Source organism: Sebastes umbrosus, chromosome 16 (genome assembly GCF_015220745.1).
Source record: "Sebastes umbrosus isolate fSebUmb1 chromosome 16, fSebUmb1.pri, whole genome shotgun sequence".
Taxonomy (NCBI): Eukaryota; Metazoa; Chordata; class Actinopteri; order Perciformes; family Sebastidae; genus Sebastes; species Sebastes umbrosus.
This window is the reverse complement of record NC_051284.1, coordinates 5,384,308-5,409,942: the sequence shown is the minus strand read 5'-3', so window position 1 is coordinate 5,409,942 and position 25,635 is coordinate 5,384,308. Positions and strand designations below refer to the sequence as shown.

The following is a 25,635-nucleotide window of genomic DNA, read 5'->3' as shown; positions in this document are numbered from 1 at the left end:
ACTAGCTAGCTAGCTTGCTAACTTAGCTATGTTCCACGCACAAATGACACGTTATCTTACCTGATGTGTTTTATCCAGCGACTCCTGGTCTTTTTATCAGCCGGGGAAGAGAACAAACGATCAGACCCATTGCTGGTTTGAGTACATCCCAGTAGGAAATACACAATAATCACAGCTTCAGCGATAGACCAACTTTTGGATGTGTCGTCTTTCTAATTACGTATTTTCACAGTCTTATACTTCGACAGTTTTACAACAAACTGCGACTTTCTTCACTTGCAAAATTATGTATTAAAATGACAAACATCATATGTGTGATTCATGGCGCAATTCAAACGGGAACAAAAAAATATTGGTCTCTCGCCTTTGACTATACAGTTCGTATTTTTTCCGAAATAAGGTCCCATTAGGACTTTGCCTCTCTATTACTCACAGACAACTTGAACAGTAATGAAAATAATTTGATTTGATCCCTGAACAGCTACAGGTGTCTGCTAACAATTTTTCAAAGTTTTTTAGAGCCAAACCCAAATGTGAAAAGGAGTACATCTCCCCAAAACTCTGCCTCCCTGGGACGGTTGGGACAGTAGGTAGAGTCGATCATTTAAATTGAAAGAAAATTGCAGTCTATCTTTGAACAGCTTATATTTACAATGTCAATTGTTCACACATTTCTTTGAGAAAAAAATAACATTTGTAAAATGATTATATTTTCATAAGTTACTGAAATATGGAATTTGGCAAAAAAAAACAAAAAACAAAGAGTTTCTGACTGGCTGCCACTTGAGTAAACATTCACTCAGTGACATCACAGTGGGTCTTATTCAATCAGGAAAAGCCTTCGTCTTGTTTTTGTCAGCTTTTTGTTGATTTGTAACAAGGTAGGAACTATAAACAATACTGTCCCAACTGTCCCAGGAAGAGCAGACACACTTTGGACTCCTATGGCAGCCAAAAAAAAAACAGTATGGTAGAAGAAAAATAACAAAAGAGCCAACAATTTACTTACATGCTATTTCACAACTGTGAATAGAATGTGGGGAATAGTCAGAAGGTCTCCACTTTGGGGTGAAAGTTAAGAGGGTGTGGCTGAGTATGAGCAAAAAAAGGCACTTTCCCAACTGACCCCGCTCTCCCCTACATGACATTCTGACAGGGGTACATTCTGTCACCTAATGATTACTTTTACTTTTGAAACTTCTACTTCTTCTTCTACTTAAGTAACGTTATGAATGCATGCATATATATATTATATATATTTTTATAGTGTGGTGGTGTTACTTTACTTTAGTAAAAGATCTCAGTACTTCTTCTACCACTGGCTATAATAATTTTTCCTGAGAATATATTAATGTTGCACACATGTAGTGTATTTTCACAAGTTTTAAAAGATTAAAAAAACAGTTTTAGTAGTTTTATTTGAATTGAATTTTAAAGTTAAGTGACTCCAAATGTCCATCCACAATATTCCACACACGTGCTGCCTCATATTCTGTAATAAGTTTTACAATTCTGACCTCTGTTGACATAATAAGCAATAGCCATAAAGAAATGGCCTTTGAGCTGGATAGTTCATTTTTGACCTGGGAAACAGCAACTGGCAAAACAATCTAAACTTAAGGTTTTGACTGTATCACACTGTCTTCATCAGCAGATGGACAGATGCTCAGTTGTCATGGAACTGCATGTTCAAATGTTCCTTTATTCGGAGCACTTTTAGGACTTCATGTCCAGTAATGACCTATTTATGGGCCTAAATGTATTTATTTTTAAAATTTACAACATAAATAAATACATGCATTTAAAATAAATACAAAATCAAGAAAAAATATAAATAAAGAAAAAATAAATGCAAGAATAAATAACTACATTTTGTTAAGAATTTCCCAGTAAAATAACAGTGAAGAACTGGCAGTAGGGTTGCCTTTCTGTTACTGTAAAATTAACATTATTATACTGTCACTGAAATTTACAGCTTTGTACTGTTAATGAAAAATACAGTATGAGCTGTTTTTTTTTATTAATTTCACAGTATTTTACAGTTAATTTACTGTTTAAAGATACATTATATAGCAGTTTTTCCCCTTTCTTTTACATTATCTTACTAATTTGTTAGTGACGTTAAATTACAGACATAGGAATAGTCACAATAAAAACAATTAAAGGCACATGTTAAGAAAACGGCTATAATTAAGGCTATAAGGCCCAAAATGTCTGTCTATAGCTGGATACAAGCACAGAATGCAAACCATAACAAAATGTGAGTGAAGAACAGAGCTAATTCACTGATTTTCCAATCATGTCCAATGTGTGAGAAAAGAAAATCTACAGCTTGACTTATTGCACTTTACTTTTTATTTTCATATAAAGTTGAAAACTGCACATGCAGAATAATTGCATGCTAGCGCCAACAAAAACCTGACATAGATTACGAACCACATTTCAGAAGAAATAGCATTTCTGAAGACATCTGTCAATCTTACTAACCTTACTTGGTGGAACAGTTACAGACAGCTGAGCTACATCATAGAATTACAACAAAACACTTAAATAATATATTGCCGTACATCATGTAACATGTGAATATAATGAATATATTGCTGAGCCTTAAGGCATATCAGTGGTACAAATAAAAAAAAAAAATTAACATTAAATTAAAAATAATTTGCACCAACACCAGCAGACATGTGACATCATGTCCAAGTATGAATATTCAGGCCCTAACAAGGCACATGGATAAGTGCGGAAGTCCAAGTATTGGGCGATGGTGGGTAGTGAGTTAATGAATTACGGCCCACTGAAAGACACCAGTTCTCTCAATCCAGCCTTGGTAGCCCGCTGACTGTGTGAGAGAGAGATATATGAGTTTCAAAATAACTTTCACTGTAACTTCTCACATACAAAATCAGCGTGTGTACCCCTCATTTCCTCTTATCATTATGTAAACTCACCATTTTAAATGAAGTCCCACTCAAAGTCCACGAGTGTCCTCAGCAGAGTGGATACATGTGGATATACGGTTGTTCTTGTTGTTAGTGAATTGGCCAGTTTTTCTTTGAGAAGACTTTGCCCTGTCCATCCTTGGTGCCTCTCTCAGGGTTTATTCCTACGGTGCACCTGAAAAATGACAGTGTTTCTTCAGGCACTGTGTAAAAATCAAGTTGTGTAAATCACTTAGATTAATGCCACAATAAAAAATACAGGTTTCAAGTATCTAACCTTGAGCTTAACTTGAACGTTGCAGATGTAGAAGGTGGAAAATAATGCAGCAAGCCCCATCAAGAAGGTGGGCTGGATCCCCTCACATTATGAAGTGGCCCTCAAGGCTGACCATCCAGCGCCAAATAAAGCTTCCTGCTGTTTCACCTGAAACTTAGAGAGAATATACCTCAGTCAACTTCATGGATTTTTAGTCGATGTTTAAAATTAATTGTGTTGAGTGGTGTGCATTAGTGGTTGAGAAACCATTTTTTTTTTTATCAATTATGAATATTCTGATCATCTGTTTCTATAGAACCCTGAATCAACAGGTTTCTTACAGTTGCTGCCTCTCATTTCAACTGCCCCCAGTGACAATATGAGCACAGTAACATGCTGAGAGGTGAAGTTGTGATTGTCACAGAAAAGTGATGCTCATACAACTAAGTCGTCATGGTACAGTCAGAGGTGGTTTTGAAGCAACATGTGAAGAGTCCACATGCAAAAACAGATACTGTATGTCCAATGGTGCTCATTTCTCTAAACCATTTGGTTTTCAGATATCATTCAAAAACACTAGTTAGCTAGTAAATAACCTTGCCTTCAATTTTGCATCTGCTCTGCTGAATTAACACCCAATAAACTACGTGCACTGAAGTCTTAATGTTACTTCAAATGTTGAAGTGACTTCCATAAAATGTAAAATGTATACACCGTCAAGGCTATCGTTATGCATGAATTCACTGGCAAAATACATGTATCCGCACATTAACTTAGATATTAATTTCGGTACATAGAAATTAAAATGAGCTCCTTGTGTTGTTCGATTAATATGCAATCATCTGTGAAATTCTAGCTTTAGCTGCTGAATCCCTCTATCATGACATGCACATATTCAGTAATGCAAACTAACTGGAAACATCACTGATAGACTTTGCACAGATTTATAATCAAATAAAATGACTACTGGATGGATGAAGAAAAGAACGGATCCAGCCTCACATGTGCAGATCAGGTGAAATTGCTCTTCCCAGAATTAAAAAAATACTGCATGAAACTGTTACTTATGATACTTTAGACGGTTGATCAGCAGTAAAGTGCTGTTTTTTAAGAATGCATTGTAGTTCAGTTAAAAAATGGCCAATAAGCGTAATTTATTTATTTGTATTTATTTTCTTTTGTATTAACAGTAAAGCACTGTTTTTAGCAATAACAGCTTAATACTGTTGAAATCCTGCTGTAAATTAACAGCAATTGTTTAATTTTTTATGTTTTTTGCTACATTTAAATTACATATTTATTAATTTGTTGAGTCATTTATTTATTTATTTTTTATTTTGGCAGGTTCCGTCCTCCATATATAAGAGCGTGCCATTGCATGATTAAAAATGCAGCCAAACAGACACCTTGTCTAAACCAGAATCTTATCCGAAGATAAAAGTAAAAACTACGTGACGATAATTGATGACCGTGAATGAATAGCCCTCTATGAGCAATTCAAATCACTGTGTTATTTTGGTCCCATCCATGCATGGTTTGTAGATGTGTTATTGTTTTGCATGCAGACAATGCAAATGATCCAGTCTGACTTCCGACACCTGGCTCCGTATCTAACTAGATATGAGAGCTGTTGTCCAGGAACCAGTTCATACTCTAGAGAGAGGAACAAATGTGTGCATGTGTTTTACCTCTGGGTATCCACAATGTTCATGTTACGGTTATTTGTGAGTATCATGGGGGTATTTCGCCTCTGTTCGGGAGGGGAAGACCCTCTACATGCATACTCTCCTGGGGACATCATGATTGGAGGACTTTTCCCTATTCATCAACAAACCAATAGAAGCACAATGCCTGGACCACTCTCCTGTACTGAGTAAGTATGCTCTCATTGAAATTAGTCCATTTACATGACTATAATATAAGCGAGTCATTTCAGAAATTCCATCTGCTCTGTCAATTTTTGCAGCAATGATATCCGAGCCTTACTTCGCACTCAAGCGATGATATACGCCATCAGAGAAATAAACCAGCGCACACCAAGGGCTCTGCCCAACCTCACCTTAGGATATGACATCTATGACACTTGTGGAGATGTCAACTTTGCCATCAGAGCAACGCTCCAGTTGCTGAAGAACCAGTCAGACCCTCAGAGCTGTGTAGTACCTGCAACCTTTCAATCTGCTTTAGCTGAACCCCAAACAAAGGCAGTGATAGGGGAAGCGTATTCTGAAGTGTCAATAGCCGTTGCACGAGTTGTTGCTCTGTCATCAGTTGCCCAGGTTTGTCTTCTATGTACTTGAAAGTGTCCTATTAATCTCTTTAGCCCTACGGTGCTGGAAGGTGTGGTTTGCCTAGACAAACATACCTGAAATAAATCAAGTATAGTTCCACAACTAGCAGGTCTATATGCATGATCTTAGTCTCTGTGGATAGGTAAGAAATCCCCCAGTGTAAGTAACATTGTGACTGTTACTATGCCTGAGTAGCTTCTAGATTATCAGTGGATAACACCATTATAGCAATGATGCCATGCACAGAGATGCCACTGAATTCATTCAGCAACTCCTTGACTACAACTGTGCCAAATCAGATATAAATAACACAAAGCACATAGATTCTACAAAGGTTTTAGTCAGGATAGGACCAGGAGGACTCTCCATTTGGCCAATTGGATAGTGTGCCAAATGGGTTTTCTACCTCTTGAAAGGGAATCTGGCTATAAAATACTACTGATATCCACTACAGGCTATGTGCACACAATGGAGCCTTTGGCCATGACATTTCCTCTGTGCATCATCACATTCTACAATTGTGCACAGTATAAAATCAATAAAAACAACTAACATGTATAATTTTGACTCCAAATGGAGTAGTTTTATTATAATAACGAAATATGATCAAGTAAAACTTAGATGATAACAAATAAGATCAAAAATAATGTAAATAAGATGACAAAAAATAATCCAAAGTAAAGTATGTACATTCAATATAAAAACAGTCCAAAATGTTATAAAGTAAAAATTATATTTCTTGTGAGTTGATTTTGTTACTAAAATATTGAAATCATTGCCAAACAAAATCTAAGATTCTGTCAAATATAATGCAATAATTGTAATACATATAATCCTTTGTCTGTACATTTAAATGCATCAATGTTGCAAACAGAATGCAGAACAATTTCAACATTATTCATTCCTGTTTGTTACAGATAAGCTATTATTCGACTAGCGAGCTGCTCAGCAGGAAGTTCAAGTTCCCCACTTTTCTGCGAACAGTATCTAGTGATGAATATCAGACAAAAGCCATTGCTAAGCTGGTTGCGGAGTTCAACTGGAAAACAGTGGCCATTGTAGGAAGTAACGATGCGTACGGGAAGTACGGCAGTGATAAACTCGTGGACATTTTCAGTAATATGAAGGATGTCTGCGTTGAATTCACTGTCATCCTGCCTGATGACTTCTCCCAGAGCCATTTCGAATGCCATACGAGGCTGGCTAAGTTGGTGAGCAGAATCAATGAATCCTCTGCTGAGGCCGTCATCGTGTTCACCAAGGAATCCAATGTTGCTGTCATCATGAAAGCAGCTATTAAATACAACCTCAACAGAACGTGGATTGCAAGTGATGCATGGTCCACCTCTACAACGGTCTCTGCGCTTTCGGGCATTGAGATGGCCGGGGAGATTTTCGGATTCACCTCTAAGAGGAATGACGTGCCTGGTTTTAAAGACTATGTCATCTCAAGGTTCGACGGGACCACTAACAGCATTCTCGAACATTACTTCACTCATTATCCACTTTGTTCTAATCAGTCTGAGGCGAACAGAGAAAGTGACTGCTCGCTAACAAACAGCCAACAGGGGTCCAAGCGATGTCTGGACCCAACCTGCTTGGCCAACTACATTGAGAAGGATTTATCATACAATATCTACTTAGCTGTTCAGGTCATTGTTGAGGGTCTTAGGCGCTTGCTAAAGTGTGACAACCACCGGTGTGAACGTAGCGCCAAATTTACAGCCTTGGAGGTACAGTAAAGTTTTCTTTCTGACATACTTTGCATTGCTAATGTCCTTTGTCTTTACAGCGATAGTTCAACATTTTTGGAAATATGGTTATTTGCTTTCTTGCAGAGTTCGATGAGAAGATTGATACCACTCTGTCTGTCTGGTAAATAATAAGGCTACGGCTGGTTAGCTTAGACAATTCAAACATGATAAAAAAAAATATTTGTCTCTCGCTGTTGACTACCGTACGTATTTTGTCCGAAATGAGGTCCCATGGGGTCCACTCGAAGGGGACGGAAAACAGACAAAAGTTATCGTTCCTGGCCAAGAATAGTCCGCACATTCTTAAAACCGCAATTTGCACTTAATGGATAGTCTTACAGTTACTGGAACCTGCAGACTGGTATCCAACTTCTCATCGAAAACTCTGCAAGAAAAGGAAAAAGCGTATTTCCCAAAATGTCAAACTATTCCTTTAAACTAAAATGTCTTTTTTTGTCATTGACAAAATATACCTATAATATTCTAACTTAGACTGCAAACTTCCCAACATTTTTGGAAGTCTCCTTTTTGAAATAGTTCCTGTTTTATGATTTGTCATTTTTTTGCTAGTAAGAGAGGCAATAATAAGAACATTTCTTTCATTTTACATTTTATTTATGTTTGTCTCCACAGCTTCTTATGGAAATCAAGAAAGTAAACTTCACTGTGAACACCACACATATATTCTTTGACCAGAATGGAGACCCTAGTTTGGGATATGAAATTGTATATTGGAACATGACTGAATCCAAAAAGCGCACACACATAGAAACTATAGGAGAATACTGGCCGGATGGAAAAATTAAACTCCCAGATGATCTTGTTAGAAAGATGCGCAATGTGACGGTAAGGTCAAAATGTCATCATATATTTATTTCCCCAAATAATGTATGGATTATCATGTTGTACTGATTCAGTTTTATCTTTTCAAAGGTAACAGTTTACAACTGCTCTAAAACGTGTAAACCAGGGCAGCAGCTGAAATTGCAAAGCAAGCTGTGCTGCGATGATTGTGTTCCATGTGCTGATGGAGAGATTTCCGCTGGAAATGGTAAGTATTTCTTTCCTATATTAAATATCCACCGCCTCAAAAAACACAAATCCTATCTTCTAAGAGGATCCATATTATGGATCCATAACTGTGGATATCATTACATATATGTAATAGGGGAGGTTGAAGGATTGTTTTTACAATCCATAGCTACATGTACATACAAAGAATTGTAACAATAGTGTGAGATTGATTGGAACAATATAACATTTTGTTGATAAGCCAATAATATGAAAGAATTATTGATAAAATATGATGTATTTATTTTTAACCATTTGTTTTGTTAATGAAAAATGTATAATGGTACCCGCTTTAAAAACAAAATACATAACGTCATAACGTATGTAAGTAAAATGTGGGTATATATTTGTTCACACCACCAATGGTTGTTTTAACCAAACCTCTACTCCCCCTGTAAATGGTATTATGTATGACTATTCAGGAAACAGAAATTTGAGATACCAGTTATACTCCCAAAAAACTGTTGATTATATTATTACTAGGGCTGTCAAAGTTAACTTGATAATAACGCGTTAACCCTAATTCGTTTTAACAATACTAATTCCTTTAATGCATTAATGCAACTTACGCATTAACAGTTTTTAAACTCAGTATTAAAGCTAGAATGAAGATGCTGGCATCATATGAAACTGGAAAACCTAAGGAATCCATTGGTACCAACCATGTCATACTAGCAAAGTTGCAAAGGAGGTTAAGTAACGCTCCAAACTCAAGCTAAATTTTGGCAAGGAAAAACTGGCATGGCAATTTTCAAAGGGGTCCCTTGACCTCTGACCTCAAGATATGTGAATGTAAATGGGTTCTATGGGTACCCACAAGTCTCCCCTTTACAGACATGCCCACTTTATGATAATCACATGCAGTTTGGGGCAAGTCATAGTCAAGTCAGCACACTGACACACTGACAGCTGTTGTTGCCTGTTGGGCTGCAGTTTGCCATGTTATGATTTGAGCATATTCTTTTATGCTAAATGCAGTACCTGTGAGGGTTTCTGGACAATATTTGTCATTGTTTTGTGTTGTTAATTGATTTCCAATAACAAATATATACATACATTTGCATAAAACAGCATATTTGCCCACTCTCATGTTGATAAGAGTATTAAATAATTGACAAATCTCCCTTTACGGTACATTTTGGACAGATAAAAAATGGGCGATTAATTTGCAATTAATTAATTATTATTAATTGTGATTAACTATGGACAATCATGCAATTAATCTTGATTACACATTTTAACTGATTGACAGCCCAAAATATTACATAATGCACTCAAAAGGTTTACATACTAAAAGCTTAACAATTTAAACTTTCTAATGCAGGAGTAGCATGCAAAATATGATGTCCAGGTTTAATAATATTTGTTGCCTGACTTGTTTTCCCAAATGTCCAAAGACAGTTTTCCATTAATTTGCATTAACTTCACTTTCACACTGCCGTACTGTAATGGTAAACAGATGCTGTGGTTTGGTATTTCCCTTATTCCGTTCATGTGGAACAAATATTCTACAGTATATTTAAAGGGGACGTATCATGCTCATTTCCAGGTTCATACTTGTATTTTGGGTTTCTGCTATATCATGTTTTCATGCTTTAATGTTCAAAAAACACATTCTTTTCCCCATACTGTCTGTCTGTCTGAAACGCTCTGTTTTAGCGCCTTTCTCTTTAAGACCCCTCCTGAAAAAGCCCAGTCTGCTCTGATTGGCTTATGAGACAAATATGGCGCACATTTGCAAAGGTAGCCCCCAGGAAGAGCGCCGGTCGTTGATCCCAATTTTCGTAGTGGCCAAATGGCGGTACTACAACTTCTGTGTCCGTCACGTGATGCCATTGGGCCAAAAAATACTTTTTCCCATAGACTTACATCGGGAAAGAGACGTCTGTAACTCAGCGGATATTTTTTTTTTAGGTAAATCACCTCCCCTGTACGAACACTCTAACAGCCCTTATTTAAATCATCCGGTCCTAAAAGTTGTAAAATGCACTAATAGCTGAATCCAGAGTTATTTCCCTTCCTCCGTTCATGTGAATGAGACCCAGACCGAGGCTGGAGCGAGGGTTGAGAGGCGGAGTTAGACAAAACCGTGATGACAGCGTGACGTTTTGACCCCGTGACTGAGCCATGTGACCGAGCGGCCCCTACTGCGCCTGCTCTATGAGGCCCAATGCATGCGGAAGATTCCGGGTACTTTTTCAATCGGAAGTTGAGCCATTTTGGCATCATGCGCCACTGAGCAACTTTCATAGAAATTAACGGGGCCCTGCCTCCAACGCTGGATCCAGTTCTCTTAATACATCCATGTTCTCAAGCTGTGGCCGGTATATTCTCACGAGCCTGCATGTGACATAGGGAGGGGAGCCAAATCTGAATGGCTTGTTGAATCACATGTTTTCTGATCTAGACAACCCACAACAAACTGACTGGGTCGTGTTATTTCCCAGTTTGTGGGTTGGTAGGCACTTCAGATACCCAAATGTATGTGCATGGTATGTCCCCTTTAAGGATTTCACACATGATACTTTTCGACGGAATTTATCCGTCACGATGAATATGTAAAAATATTTGCATTTGTTTACTTCTATAGGCAAGGAGTGTACACGCTGCAGGTCAGAGCAGTATTCATCTCCACAGAAGGATAAGTGTTTTAATAAAACTGTTGAATTCCTACGCTGGCGAGATCACTTCATTATCTTTTTGAGTTCCATGGAAGTCTTTGGCATAATTGTTACCATCATGTTTGCTATTGTGTTTACGATCTATCGGAGCACTCCCATTGTGAAGGCTGTTGGAGGTTACTTGTGTTTCTTGGAGCTTTTTTCCTTGCTGGCCTGCTTCTGCCTCACATTTAGCTACGTGGGAAAACCCACCACGGCTTCCTGCATGGTCCGCCTGCCTCTCTTCGGCATAGCCTTCTCTCTCTGCATCTCCTGCATTCTGGCCAACCTGCTCCAAATCTTAGTGGGCTTCAACTTTGACCTGAAGCTAGGGTCCTGGATAAAGAAGCTCAACAAGCCGATCGCTGTGGTGACGATCGTCTTTGGGATCCAGTTGGCCCTGTGTGTGTCATGGCTGTGCTTTTATCCCCCACGTCCTTGTCGAGTGGTATCAAGCAGGACCATCCTTCATCAGTGTGAAATAGGCTCCACAGCGCTCCTTATTGCTATGTTAGGCTACAACGGTCTCCTGGCCCTTATTTGTTTCCTGTTTGCATTCAAAGGTAGACAGTTGCCAGATCTGTATAAAAATGCAAGGCTAATCTCCATCAGCATGCTGCTGTTTTTAATCGTTTGGCTTTTCTTCATCCCGATTCATCTCAAATTGGTTGGGAAGGACAAACAAGCCATTGAATGCGCAGCCATTCTCATTTCCAGCTACAGCATCCTCGGCTGTCACTTGGCCCCAAAGTGTCACATTATGGTGTTCAGGAAAGAGCTGAATAATGAGAACGCCATCACTGCGTACATCAAGAAGCATTATGAGCAGAGAGGCATGACTGTGGTAAAATCATAATCTCACATGCACATCCAAGGACAAACCGGGACTGTCCCGGACAAACCGGGACGTCTGGTCACCGTACCCAAAAGGGAGCGCGGCCTGGACGATGATGCCATGCTGGTCTGGTCTATAGCTTGGAGCCATAAAGACCCTCTATTAGATCTTTTTTAGGACACCAGCAGGGAAACAAATCGGAGATCAGCATTTTGCGATTTATTGTTGGTGCAACCAACTACACAGCAACTCTTAAGCATAGCGTTATTACTATTACGGGTTTGTTCAAGGTAGAAGTTTGGAGACATGTTTCATCTCTTCACTCTGTTACCGTCTATGAGGGACACGGGATTGTTTTCCACCCAAAAGGGGGCGTGGTCATGCAAGCCTACTCTGGATGACCCGGTCTGATGTATAGTGAAATTATAGCATCATTGGCCTTTTTTATACTTGCAACAACTGAATAATAGCATGTTATTTACTGAGCTTTAGTTAGGCTGGTAGGCAGATTTTGTTTTGTTACCTTTGGACAGAGCTAGGCTAGCTGTTTCCACCCTGCTTCCAGTCTATGTGCTAAGCTAAGCTAACTGGCTGTAGCCTTTGTATTTAACATGAATGTGCTCATCTAATCCTCTGCCAGAATGTGAATAAGCGTATTTCCAAAAAAATGTCAAACTGTTTCTTTAACAATCCGTGTTGTGTCACACACTGTATATAGGCCTACACTACTTGTGTCCTGTTATGTGCAGTAGTTTTTGCTACTTGTAGAAGTTCTAAAGGTTGTGTCAATGATACATTTCTTACCAGAAATCCTACTTTTTTTGCTGCTAAATCTTGAGATGTTTTAAAAAGAATTTAAGAAAGGTTATGATCTTTACTCTCTTGAATTGTCAATTTAAAGGGCCAGTGTGTAGGATTTTGGGGGATCTATTATCAGAAATGTAATATAAAATGCACAACCTTTTCATTAGTGTATGATCACCTGAAACTAAGAATCGTTGTGTTTCCGTTTAGCTTAGAATGAGTCGCTCATATCTACATAGGGAGCTCTTCACAGAGCCATGTTTCTACGGTGGCCCAGAATGGACAAACCAAACACCGGCTCTAGATAGGGCCTTTTGGATGCAGTTGGTTGCAATCTGCAACCTCACCACTAGATGCCACTAAATCCTACACACTGTACCTTTAACAAAACATTTCATACAGTTTAAAGAACCAAAGATGAAAAACTATGAAGTGTATGTGTGTGTGTAGGCTATGCAAGGTAAACATACTATTTAAATAATGACCTTTTTGTGTGTAATTTTTACATTGTTGATCATAGTCTTTCAGATATCAGAAAGTTTTATGCCTGTGAAGACACATTTTTAAGAGATGTTTTGTCATGTAGAGCTGTATACTGTGAATAAATGAACTTACATTTTTTGTGTGAATACTGCAGTACACCTCCTGTGTTCCTTGAAAGTTTGTCCGTGGAGTGTTCACTCTAAAGAGAATTCATCTGCACTAAGATGGAAGGCAAACACAACGAGACAAATACAAAGAGACAAACATTCGCCATAGGCCATAGGCTCAATCACCAATGTGTTACCTCCTTTGGTTATAGATAGTGACTTAACAGACATTTATTTAACTGAAAATCTTTGAGACTGCAACTTTAAAAAGCCTCTGTTTGTTATAATACATTAGAAATATAAAAAGTTAAAAAGCTGTACATTAAGATACAAAACAAAGGCCAATAATGTGGCATGACAAATAACTGTTACTACTACTCATATGGGTGTATTGTCACTGATTACAGATATTACAAGAACTCCTAAATGTAAAACATGTTGTAAATGTAAGGATAACTAAGTGTGTAGTGAATATATACATGTATCAACTAGGAGTCACAGTTACCGTGATAATAATGTGTTAGCGCAAATTCATTTTAACACCACTAATTTCTCTAATGCATTAACGGAACTTGCAACTTTTAGGTTGTAGCGGGCTCAGTTAAATTCCATTAGTACCAACCATGTCATACTAGCTTGTCAGAAAGGAGGTTAAATAAGGCTCTGAACTTACGCTAACTTTTGGCGAAGAAAAACTGTCATGGCCATTTTCAAAGGGGTCCCTTGACCTCTGACCTCAAGATATGTGAATGAAAATGGGTTCTATGGGTACCCACAAGTCTCCCCTTTACAGACATGCCCACTTTATGATAATCACATGCAGTTTGGGGCAAGTCATAGTCAAGTCAGCACACTGACACACTGACAGCTGTTGTTGCCTGTTGGGCTGCAGTTTGCCATGTTATGATTTGAGCATATTTCTTATGCTAAATGCAGTACCTGTGAGGGATTCTGGACAATATCTGTCATTGTTTTGTGTTGTTAATTGATTTCCAGTAATAAATATATACATACATTTGCGTAAAGCAAGCATATTTGCCCACTCCCATGTTGATAAGAGTATTAAATACTTGACCAATCTCCCTTTAAGGTACATTTTGAACTGATAAAAAATATGCAAATATATGTGATCAACTATGGACAATCTTGCGATTAATCGCGGCTAATTTTAATTGATTGACAGGCCTAGTATCAACATATTATGTTACTACAAGGTAACAAACTCCCCTTTATAAAGGGTCAGATTACACAAATCACACAAAAAATATATTCCTATTTCCCCTTAAGGTCTCAATGAAAACTGTTATGTAGATGAGGTGACTCTCTGGAACAAAGTTGATTTGTTATCTTTAAGATTAGGCATGTTTTGCAATCCAGCTGTTACATTGAGTAATATCTAGTCAGGATTGACTTGAGGGATAATTTACATTCCAGGCACAGACAAGCGTTTTGTTTTTTTAAATCACATCTGGGCACAAGTGCTATTTGAGTAAATAGGTTTACTTTTAGACATTGCATGTGTTTGAAACACAGTGGAAAGAAAGAACAGTGAAAGTAAGGGAAATTAATTTTAACACCTGTTATTGAGAACGCCACACTGTGGCAACATCCCAGACAGCTCTGGTTTTAAACCAGTTCCTGCTGCAAACACTAGATGGAACTGTTGAAACATGCTGTGAATAGTGTATTATGGTCCATAGTGCTATACATGTTTTTCCCATATGAACAAAACACACAACAACCAACATCTGGCTCTGCACCTAATGTTTTATTTATTACAAAAATACAAAACTTCAAAAAGTTTCCATAGGAAAGCATTATGAATTTGCAATCCCGTCTCTTTCGTATCCATTTCAAATGTATGGTTTAACACTGCTGCTTATAATCATGAACAGACTTCCTGCTTCTACAAGTTACAAGAAAAATAAAATAAAAAAATAAAAATAAGGAGGAGAAGAGGAGAGGTGCAGTGTGCTTCTTGAGTCCCCGTGTTTTAAGTGTTAATCTTGAAGATATTTTTTGGGGTTGCACCTGTAACATGCGTAGTCTATTTAGTGTATATATATCTATGGTGCTGTATGACAAATTCAAATGCTGCAGCATGGACACACACTATGGTGTTTTGACATGCAGAAAGTGATGCATGCATTTACTGTAAGTTTCTGTGTGTAGCTATATCCAAAATTCAAATTTTGCATGGAAAAGAATACCTATAAAATGTTAGATTTTATGTCAGCATCTTGAGGATTAACACTTGAGGTTCTGTACAGAAGTGGAGATCATGGAAAAGATAAATATAAACATAGCAGCCATTTTTTGAGGAATTAAATCACCCCTCCAACCACCTCTTTGCAAGTTACTAGATAGGGATGTGACTCCAGATGTTAACAGGGATAAAAAGGGTCAGCAGTTTATTAATAATAATAATAATAATAATAATAATAATAATGTCAGTCACCACTGGCGATTGCCTAAGGTGGAAGCAATCTGCTAGTATTCTTTTAATAAGTAATAAATTAATAGCACGAGCGACCCTTCACCTCTTGGACTTTTGCTACAGTTTCAAGTGTTGTGAGTCCTATGGTGATGGGAAACATTTCAGAGAAGGATTTATTCTGCAAAGCAACGGTTTCTCTCCCTACACTATTTCTTCATGAACTACAGTTCTCCAGTTCGTACAGTTATTCCCCCCCAAATTAGGGCGGGAAGACTGCAGCAACAAGCTCAAGTACAGAGCTGCCCTGTAACACTCTGCCTGGAACACACAGAGACACTCAGAGTGTGATTCAGCCTCATTTCATTTGAGGGTTGATCCCCACTTCCACACAGAACACAGAAAAGTTGTGCAACACGCCCCTCTCGTTCTCCTGTCAAGTAACTGGCCATGAAATGTCGACGTCCATTTGGGAAGAAGGGGGGAAAAAAAAAAAACTCTGATAATTAATACCAAAGGATGCAAGATCTGGAGAACATTGCTGTGGTGTGCAGTATGTGTTTAAACCACATGGGCCTGGCAGGGCTTAGTGGGCATCTCCAAGCTGCTCTCTCGTCCACAGCAGGCTGGCACTTCAAAAAGGCAAGACTCCTCCGCAGGAGCTGGCATGCCCTGGGAACAGATCTGCTGCACATGTTGCCTGTAGAAGACAATACAGACACAAGTTAGGATTGTCTGAAGACGCACTTAAATCTGCAAATGTTTCCTGGTGATCAGACAATACTCCAGAAAGTGGCTTTTGTGACATCTACTCACCAGGCAGTGCGGGACATGACATAGTGAATGTCAGGCGTTTGGAAGCCGTTGAAGGTAGAGGCGGCGGCCACCGTGTAGGCACCCATGTTCTCAAAGACCAGCCAGTCGCCCACTTGCAGCTCAGGCAGGTCACACTGCTCAACAATGCGATCGAGGCCGTCGCATGTTGGGCCCCAGATGCTGCAGGGGTACATGGCCTCATCCGGCTTTGGCTTCTATTCGTATTAAAAGGTGAAAGATGCACAAAACATTTGCATTTGTTTCACCTTTTTATGTGTATGTATTAAATGTTTCAAATCTTTGAATCTCCCTTACCTTATGTAGTGTTGGCAAACAGTGAGCATGGTCATAGAGTATACAGTTGAAGGATCCGTACACTCCATCGTTGACATAGTACATCAGAGTCTTGTCGTTGGTCCCTTCGTCTTCCTCTGTGAAGAAAGCAGAAATCATTTTTACTACTGAGAAATGTTACAAATCTGCTTTCAGAATAAACATTCTATAATCGTAGTAACTTTTCTAAATCGAGGCGGTTACCGTCAGAGGCTGACTCGTCGTCAATGATGACCTTCTTGGCAATGATGTTGACAACCAGTGTGTAAGCAGAGGCCACATAGAAGCGCCCAGGCTCAGCAATGACCTTAATGCCAGAGTCAGCAGGGAAATACTTGTCCAGGGCTGGGTTGATTACTGCGGTGATCTAGCATGGGGGAAATGGGTAAATGGGTAAATATCAGACTATTAAAGGAATTATCTTCATAGTACTTCTAATGTTGCAGCTAAATTGTCTCGTATTGTTTAACAAGACAATATTTGGCCTATGGAAGGGAACAGGATAAAAAAAAAGCAAGATACCTCTTCAAATTTGAGCTCAGTATCGTCTGAACCGGGGAAACCGCCTCCGATGTCCAACAGGTCCATGTTGAAGCCCAGCTCATCCTAGAATCAAAAAAATTCAGTCTCAGTTTACTTTGCTGGGTGAAAACCAAAATAAAATCACAGTTGTAAGTGCATTTCTATCACAACTCACCCCCATATCGAAGACAATGCGGGCATCGGCAATAGCCTGGTAGTAGGTCTCGGGATCAGTGCAGCCGCTGCCAACGTGGAAGCTGACGCCGATCACATCCAGCCCCAGTTCTTTAGCCCGCTCCAGGAGACCCCGACAAGCTTTGAGCTGGGCCCCAAACTTCACACTGAGGCGACACAGTGCCTTGGAGTCGTCTGTGGCAATACGCAGCACCAGCCTGGGCACAAAGCAGAAACCGTTAGTTGGGAAAAAAATGAAGGCAGATGAATAAAAAAATAATATTGTGGATGGTAAAATGTCTCACTTGGCATTGTCATGAGTGCGGGCCACTTTCATGAGTTCCAACTCGCCATCAAAGGTCATCATCCGGACCCCATGGGCGGACGCGTACTTGATCTGAGAAACTTGCTTGCAGGGGTTGGCATAGATGATTCTGCTTGGATCCACTCCCAGAGACTGAACCATCTGAATCTCCACCTAGAGGGGGGACGATGCCAAGAGTCAGCAAAAAAAAGTGCCAATTTAAAAAAAAAAAACAGGATCTGCCAATGCAATTTCAGCTAATCATCAAGAGAGCTTTGTATCATGTTATTCTGAAAGTGCTATAGGAATTTTCCAACACGCACCTTGCTTGCACAGTCAAAGCCAGCTCCCAGGGATGCCAGGGTCGTAACTACAGCCCGGCTGTCGTTGCATTTGACAGCATAGAAAGGAGTGATGCGAGGCAGCGCCCTCACCCAGCGCAGGTGTTTCTTTAGTACATCTCCCAAGTCACAGACGTAGAAGGCATCCCTGTCATCCTGTGATGGAGGTCATGAAAAAAGGGGACATGTGCGTTTAACAAAAAAACATTCTCCAATAAAGAATATTACATGATCAAGTTCAAGTCAAGTTTAGTTTATTGATCACATACACATTGAGATGGCAGTGAGATTCTTTGTTCCTGTTTGTTACTCTCTCCTCTTTGTATAATAGACAATCGATCGATCTCTCAATCAATTGAATAACAATAATGAATTAAATACAATCATCCTTATAAACATAACAGCAACAACTTGATACACTGCAAACAATATGTGTGTTATATATACACACCACCATGGTCTTAAGAGTCAAGTGAAGGAAATACAATTCAGACAATGCAATACCAGTAACCTGAACAACAGTGTAGGATATCAGTTAAAACCGCTGTTTAAACCTGTTGACATTTATCACTGAACAATTGGTGCTATTCTATCTATCTATCTATCCCCTACAGCACAGGACTCTTACCGTCATGGATGACTCATTGATCTTCTGCTCAACAATATCCCGGGCGGAGAAACCCTCCTCCAGGAAAGAGAAGTCCAACTCGGTGGGAGCGGCGGTGTTCATGGTCACAAGCAGTCCTTTTGATTAGTCACTAGTAAACTGAGAGAGGGACCGGAGGACACATTGAGATTACATTCAGCTTTCAGAACACACTGTCATTTGTGTCCTTGATTGTTAAAGTCTATAATACTCCCCACTCATGGGAAAGTCTATAACAGTGCAGGTGTGAGTAATTCTCCAAGCATGGCACTTGAACTAAATGAACATTTTGTTGCAGTGTTATCTGTAATTGAACCAAGTTGAAACAGCAGACACTTACCTGGATATGAAAGAGATGAAATCTATTGTTGCAGTTACTATCAGGTGCAGAGAAGCCAAGGAGGTTCACCAGTGAAGTTAAATCCTTTCAAATAAGACTCAAGGCCTGGGCCTGCTGAGTAGCCAGTGTGCGTCTTCCTAGAGTGTTGATTCTGTAAACAAAGACAGTATTTTAATATACAAAACTGCATTTCCTGAAGGGGAAACAGCTGGCACAGGAAAGAAGTAGCAGAACTATCTATAGACTCAACTTCAGTGAGTTTAAAGCTCAAGATTAAACTTAATATTACAATATTTGTTTATTTATTTTGCACAATTTAAGACTATACAACATAACAAAAGAAATAAATGAGTAATATAAAGTGCAGGAAGAGGCAAAAAAAAAAAATCAGAGCTTATCTGAAGCCTCCACCTAGAGACAAGATTAATATAAAGAAATAATATGACTACATAATAGTGATAAACAATTAGGACAAGATATATAAAATAACAACAATAACAATACAGTAAATATATCAAAAAAGACCAGTGTGTGTGTGTGTGTGTGTGTGTGTTGCGTGGAAGTGTATAGTTAGTGTTTGTGAGGAGGATATTGTTTAAGTATCTATAGAGTGCTGGGTAATTGTAACCAAACAACATTGTGAGTGGGAAAAAAATTAAAAAAAAACATAAAAACAGATACATGGACAACATGGGGAAAAGCAATTACAAATAATATAAATGTATTCTCTACTGCTGGGAATTTTATATTTATAAATTAAAAACACAAAATTACGGATTATTTCTATTTAAACAATTATAATTATCTTAAAACTGACAAAACTTGAGGTATGCACATGACATTCACACCCAGTCTCTAGTCTTTAATAACTGTGTCATGAGTCATGACTAACGGTACTAGACACCATCTGCACAGGAAAGACTCTCTGAAAGGACCAAGTGATTAAACCCCGCCCACTAGCAGATTTAATCCAATCACAAAGGAGATCCGCCTTGAGTTGAAAGAATGACGTGAAATGAACCAATCGGTGAGCAGCAAATGACGCCGACGTCAATATGCCGGTTCCGTTTAGAGGCTCTTCAGTGCCATGAGGCGGTTTAGCATTGGAAGTTGCTACCGTGGCTTAGCAAAGTTAATATTAGGTCTAACTCAAGAGCAATTCAATGTTGAATTAAATTGACGTTACGGTGAAATAGCAAGAACAGACCCTAATAAGACCCGTTTTCATTGTCCTGTTTTGACCCGCCATTAACTGAATCTGCCTGCTACGTTACCGGAAGTAACAGCATTCAGCTAAAATGTGACGTTGTTAGTAGTAGTGCGACTTACCTTAAAAAGCATTTACAAAGAGTGTGTCCATTAGTCCAGAATGCTGGGATAAAAAAAAAATACAGCCGTTCCTCTTCACGATGAAGTAGCGACGCGAGAGGAGCCTCCTCTGTCTGACTGAGACTGAATGAAGTGGAGCCGGCAGAGGATAGCGCCACGGTATTTATAGGGAGCTCGTTACTATGGCAACGCAGCCAGCTGAAACCGGCCTCCCCTCCACGTATGAACCGGTTTAGGCTTGTAACCTCATCCACATGGTGAGGAAGACAAACAGACAGGACAGGGTCCGAGACAGGGCTAGACTACTACCTAGTAGACCACCACACACACTAGATAGGCCTACAGACAGTTCAAAGGAAGTTATATTAAGAACTTTACACTACATGTTGTGGTAAAGACAAGACAGACATGGACTCAGCAGTTAACTCAGGGGTCAGCAACCTTTACTATCAAAACAGACATTTTAGGCTAAAATAATACAAAAAAAAATGTCTGGAGCCGCAAAACATTTGATCATTGTGATGAAAATAATACAGTTTATAGTCTAAGTATATCGTATATAAGTCTAATGCAGTGAGGGCCAAAGAGCAAATGTACTACGGAGTATTACAGCCACATTGAGGGAAACAAATCTGAGATATTCCAGAATAAAGTCATAACTTTACGAGAAAAAAAGTTGTAATATTACAAGAATAAAGTCAATATTACGAGAAAAAAGTCGTAACTTTACGAGAAAAAAAGAAAATAAAGCATAAAATTACTACTTTATATTATGACTTTATTCTCATAATATTATGACCTAATTTTTTTCCTCAATGTGGACCTAATACTCGTACTCGTCGTACCTTTAAACCTACAACAATCATAAATAAAATTGAAAATGTAAACAAAAAACAGTCATTCATTTCCACAATTTTTTAAAAAAAAATCCACAGGGAGCCACTGGAGAGGGGCTAAAGAGCCGCATGTGGCTCCAGATTCGCAGGTTGAAGACCCCATCAGAATGACTAGTTAGCACCCACATGACTGTCCAGCCCCAGGTTGTAAGATACTTCCCATGTAAAAAAACTTGGCCAGTATTGTGTCTATTGCAAGGTTTCATTACCTCACTGAAAAAATACATGTAGATTTGACCCTCTAAACATCTATTTTGATGTTAATTTGAAGTTTTTAAGGGAAGTCCAAACATTCACGAAAAAGCATGCATCTTTGTGTGTTTGACTGTTGGACTGTGTGGCCAGTAGGGCTGTATATTGGCAAGAATCTGGCGATACGATACATATCACGATACAGGGGTTACGATTCAATATATTGCGATACTGTAAGCAAGGCGATATATTGCAATTGTTTTTATCCTAATTTTTTGGAAAACTGTCATAGTAAAAACACCACCATATGCATACGATCTCATTTCATTTTTCAAGCAAAAAAATCAAACATTCTCCAGCCTATAGGGAACCTAGGTTAGATAGAATCGATAATGAATCATTAGTCACAGCCCTCGCAAGCATTTTTATGCTTAAATCTACCTGACTTCACGATGACAACAGTGATCATCAGTGCAGGTTCTCCATGGCCAACTGTGATGGAAGAAACCTGCCCTGTATTTGTGTTAATCCCAGAGGTGCATGCTCACTCACGCTGTCTGGCTCTGACTGACAGCGTGGCCTCAATGATGTGACCTGGCGCGATGGCAGTCTGCTCAGTCTCATTCTTGACCTGCTTGATGGGATTAAAGGAGATCACAAGAAGACTCGGAGATGGCAAGGTGTCAACACAGGCATGCCTGTGTTGACACCTTGCCAGAGCTGTTGTGACATATGTGCGCATATGTCACAACAGCTCTGTAAAGCCAAATTAAAGCTGAGGTGGATAGAATTGGAGCAAATATGATTAAAAAAAAAGTTATTTTTATAAGACGGTCATGATATCCTGACAGTAGTGCATGAGACAGGTAATCTGAAAAAAATCGTGTTCCTCTGTGTCCTCCGGTGTCCTCCGGTGTCTTCATGGCATCTGCAAGATTTCACAGACCGGAGGAAAACAACCAATCAGAGCCGAACTGGAGCTTTGCTGTCTCTGAGCAGCTGTCAATTACTTGCAAACTCCGATCAAACTAGATTTTTTAAAGTCTGAAAACAGAGCCATGAGGAGGTGCAGAAGTCTAGTTTTCTCTCAGAACACTTGAATTACAATATGTTGAAAGGGTTATTATGGAATTTTTGCCCAATGATGCCAAAAATATTCTACCTACTGCATGCATTTTTTGCTATTAATACATATACATATGCCACTTTAAACTACTTAGAATGGTATGAAGGGTTTTTAAAAAGTCTCTTATGGTGCTTCTACTGATACTTTTTCACCCAGAGCCCTCAAATTCTTGTCCCCCAGACATTTATCCCTCTCTGCACAGTCTAATCAGTCCAAAGGCTGCTTTCAGAGACATTTCGTTCGCAAGCAGACATTACCAAATGGAGGAAAATGAAGAATTTGGTTAGTGTGACCCGACAGTACATGTGGAAATGTTGCACAAGCAGCGGTTCCAGGACATTAACTGCAAACTTCAGGGCTTCACGAGGACCACATATCTGTGGGCTTATAATTTAATATCTTTTCCAGGTCTTGAGGCCACAATCAAGTCTCTGCACAACGGGGTTTCCATTCAGATCTTCTGCACGGTTGGTGAATGAAGTCATGTTTTCCAAGCAGTTTAATTATCAAAAAAAAGTCAAAAGCGCAGCCCTTTCTGAACTGGTCAATGAGGTTAAGCGGTAAATTTGTACGATGACCTAATCTGCGATCGTTTTCATACATTGCAGGTTTCCTTATGGTTCCTGCCCTGAATCTGAACTTGTTCTAGCAGGCCTCGCGTCCTCTGCAAACTGTCAGTCAGGAAGTGGGCCCACACTTGGGGGTAATTCATTTTCAACAGATGTTTATCAGCTTGTTCAAAATCACAAGATCCCAATACACTTGCACGTATTCACAGAAAACCAGAGTGAGATTGTTTCTCTCGACTCCAGTCGTTTCCTTTTGTTTCTGTTTTTGTCTCTCTTCCACCAAATGTCTCTCCTTCCCCTCCTCTTGTAATGTCTATCTCTCGCTCTGTGTGGACTTTCTGTTATCGCCACTGTGGACCATTGTGGCCTAACCCCCACATTTACAAGGCCTCACAAAGGACAAGGATGGTGATTGTTATTGGCCACCCACAAGATACAGTGCAGTGTACGGGCCTCGGTGACCGTGTGTCATGTGTATCGCTGCATCTGGCTTTCACTTCTTTGTTCATAGTTCATAGTTGCACAAAGAAAGGCCCCAATGTCAGTTTTTACTGTTTCATCAACTCACGTTCCTGTACCATCCAGCTCAGTGTGCAACAAACCACAACTTTCCCTGACATTTCTCAAGTGAATAAACTGTGACCTAGTTCATTTTGTACCGAGACGATGAAAGCTGATGGAGCAAATAACACCTCTCAAGTGAGATCTTCTGCAAAATCGTGTCCCAACACCACTTGTGATGTCATGGGGTATATGATTTTTATTTTTTATTTAATTTAATTATTATTGTGTCATGCATAAATAATATGCCCAGCCCAAATGGGCATAGAAGACACCATTATTTAGAAAATAAAGAAAAGACAAAGGCAGAAACCAGAGTAGCGATATAAATTACAAATAATACTAAACAAATGAACCTGATGTGTTTTTCAAAGCTTGAGAAACAAAAGTAGCCAACTTATAAGCATTAGAATGGACAATACAAAAGAAAATGTGACTCATTTTCAACTTCTCCTAACTCACATACTTCGCACAACCTGTTGTCCTCCTGGATGATTTTAAATCTTTTAAAACAACTTCAAGGATTAGAGGACGGATTCCTGTTCTTAACTGTGTAACTAAAGACCTTTGACTCCATGATAAGTTTGCTAGAAGATAAGATTCAGTGCAAAAATTGTGCTTGATATGAATATATGTTCGTAATTTTGGTTTTAACAATATATCTTTTGACCATTTTTCTTCGAGCTCTGTTCTGTATAGAGTCTGCTATTTTACAATCTTTGAAGCCCCATATGTCTGAAGCATAATTTAGTATGGGGGAGACACATGCATCATAAAGTTGTGAATAAGTAAAGTACCTAAGATCTTTACAAATGTTTATCTTGTTGACAACAGACGCTAATGCTCTCCCAGCTTCTCTTCATAAGTCATAAATTCATTGAGTGTAAATCCCAAATATTTATATTCAGGTGTATATTCCTGTGTTACAGTCCCCAAAGTCATTTTTTTCCTACTCCTTTCAATACCTTTTATTGCCTTTATAAATATATATTCCCTTTTTGTGCACATAGTAACAGCAGTTATCTGTGTCAGCGTGTGGTCTGTATCTACGACGGAGTATTAGGGCCACATTGAGGGGGAAAAAAATCTGAGATTTCGAGAATAAAGTCATAATATTACGAGAAAAAAGTCGGAATTTAATGAGAATAAAGTCATACAGTTTCAAGAAAAAAAAGTCATAATATTACGAATATAGAGTCATAACTTTACGAGAAAAAAGCCGTAATATTACGAGAATAAAGTCATAACTTTACGAGAAAAAAAGTAATTTCAACCTCCACAAAAGAGGCAATTTTCTTCCAGTTCCATGTGGTTCTTTCTTTGGAATAAACGCAGTTTCTTACACAATCTTTTCAAGGTCCTTATACTAATGATAATGTGGTGCTGATGAAGTATTTCATTATTTGTGAAACTTATACTAAAGTATAACTTCACAAGATGCTCCCCGTTCCCCATTTTCACACAGCTGCTCTATTTCCGCTCTAAAATTCCTACTTTATAATATAACGACTTTATTTTCATAATAATATGACTTTTTTTCTCGTAAACTTCTGACTTTATTCTCATAACATTACGACTTTTTTTCTCGTAAACCTATGACTTTACTCTCCTAATATTACAACTTTTTTTCTAAACTTATGACTTTATTCTCATAATATTATGACTTTATTCTCTAAATCTCGGATTCATTCATTTTTTCCTCAGTGTGGCCCTAATACTCCGTCGTATGTATCTGTGTTTAAAAAAAGACAGAACATAGTTGATGTTGTGTAACTAAACTGGATGTACCATGGCCTTGCTGCAGGCGTAGGTGTGTGTATGTGTATATAGCTCACTGACAATAATTTGT

General features: G+C 38.8%; 2 protein-coding genes and 1 long non-coding RNA gene across 4 annotated transcripts; 2 read left to right on the top strand and 1 right to left on the bottom strand.

The window, feature by feature from the left end:
- Window positions 1–5,170: 5,170 nt before the first annotated feature.
- Window positions 5,171–12,803, top strand: LOC119504329 (G-protein coupled receptor family C group 6 member A-like). Its single transcript, XM_037796392.1, has 5 exons — window positions 5,171–5,477; window positions 6,407–7,222; window positions 7,877–8,089; window positions 8,177–8,294; window positions 10,905–12,803. Exons 1-5 carry the CDS (start codon window positions 5,199–5,201, stop codon window positions 11,828–11,830), a joined length of 2,352 nt encoding a protein of 783 aa, XP_037652320.1. The 5' UTR covers window positions 5,171–5,198; the 3' UTR covers window positions 11,831–12,803.
- A 2,147-nt stretch (window positions 12,804–14,950) lies between these two features.
- Window positions 14,951–20,591, bottom strand: odc1 (ornithine decarboxylase 1). Its single transcript, XM_037746930.1, has 11 exons — window positions 20,443–20,591; window positions 19,114–19,264; window positions 18,756–18,893; window positions 18,110–18,283; window positions 17,788–17,960; window positions 17,484–17,700; window positions 17,309–17,392; window positions 16,991–17,153; window positions 16,769–16,884; window positions 16,454–16,668; window positions 14,951–16,337 (listed from the first exon to the last, which is right to left on the bottom strand). The coding sequence occupies exons 3-11, from the start codon at window positions 18,855–18,857 to the stop codon at window positions 16,199–16,201; spliced, it is 1,383 nt and encodes a 460-aa protein (XP_037602858.1). The 5' UTR covers window positions 18,858–18,893; window positions 19,114–19,264; window positions 20,443–20,591; the 3' UTR covers window positions 14,951–16,198.
- On the top strand, window positions 20,478–24,173 carry LOC119474734. Of its 2 annotated transcripts, XR_005203633.1 has the most exons (4): window positions 20,478–20,601; window positions 21,378–21,482; window positions 23,065–23,123; window positions 23,265–24,173. It is a non-coding gene; the product is annotated as an uncharacterized LOC119474734 (long non-coding RNA). The 2 variants fall into 2 exon arrangements; XR_005203632.1 differs by lacking the exon at window positions 20,478–20,601 and having other exon boundaries at window positions 21,140–21,482.
- The last annotated feature ends 1,462 nt before the right edge of the window (window positions 24,174–25,635 follow it).

Excerpts from the sequence above, each read along its gene's own strand:
- odc1 (XM_037746930.1), bottom strand. The coding sequence starts at position 18,857 with ATGAACACCGCCGCTCCCACCGAGTTGGACTTCTCTTTCCTGGAGGAG. Across the intron at positions 18,284-18,755 it reads TCAATGAGTCATCCATGACG|GATGACAGGGATGCCTTCTA; the intron begins GTAAGAGTCCTG and ends CCTCCATCACAG. Across the intron at positions 17,154-17,308 it reads CTGAGCTCAAATTTGAAGAG|ATCACCGCAGTAATCAACCC; the intron begins GTATCTTGCTTT and ends CCCCCATGCTAG.
- LOC119504329 (XM_037796392.1), top strand. The coding sequence starts at position 5,199 with ATGATATACGCCATCAGAGAAATAAACCAGCGCACACCAAGGGCTCTG. Across the intron at positions 7,223-7,876 it reads CCAAATTTACAGCCTTGGAG|CTTCTTATGGAAATCAAGAA; the intron begins GTACAGTAAAGT and ends TTGTCTCCACAG. Across the intron at positions 8,295-10,904 it reads AGAGATTTCCGCTGGAAATG|GCAAGGAGTGTACACGCTGC; the intron begins GTAAGTATTTCT and ends TTACTTCTATAG.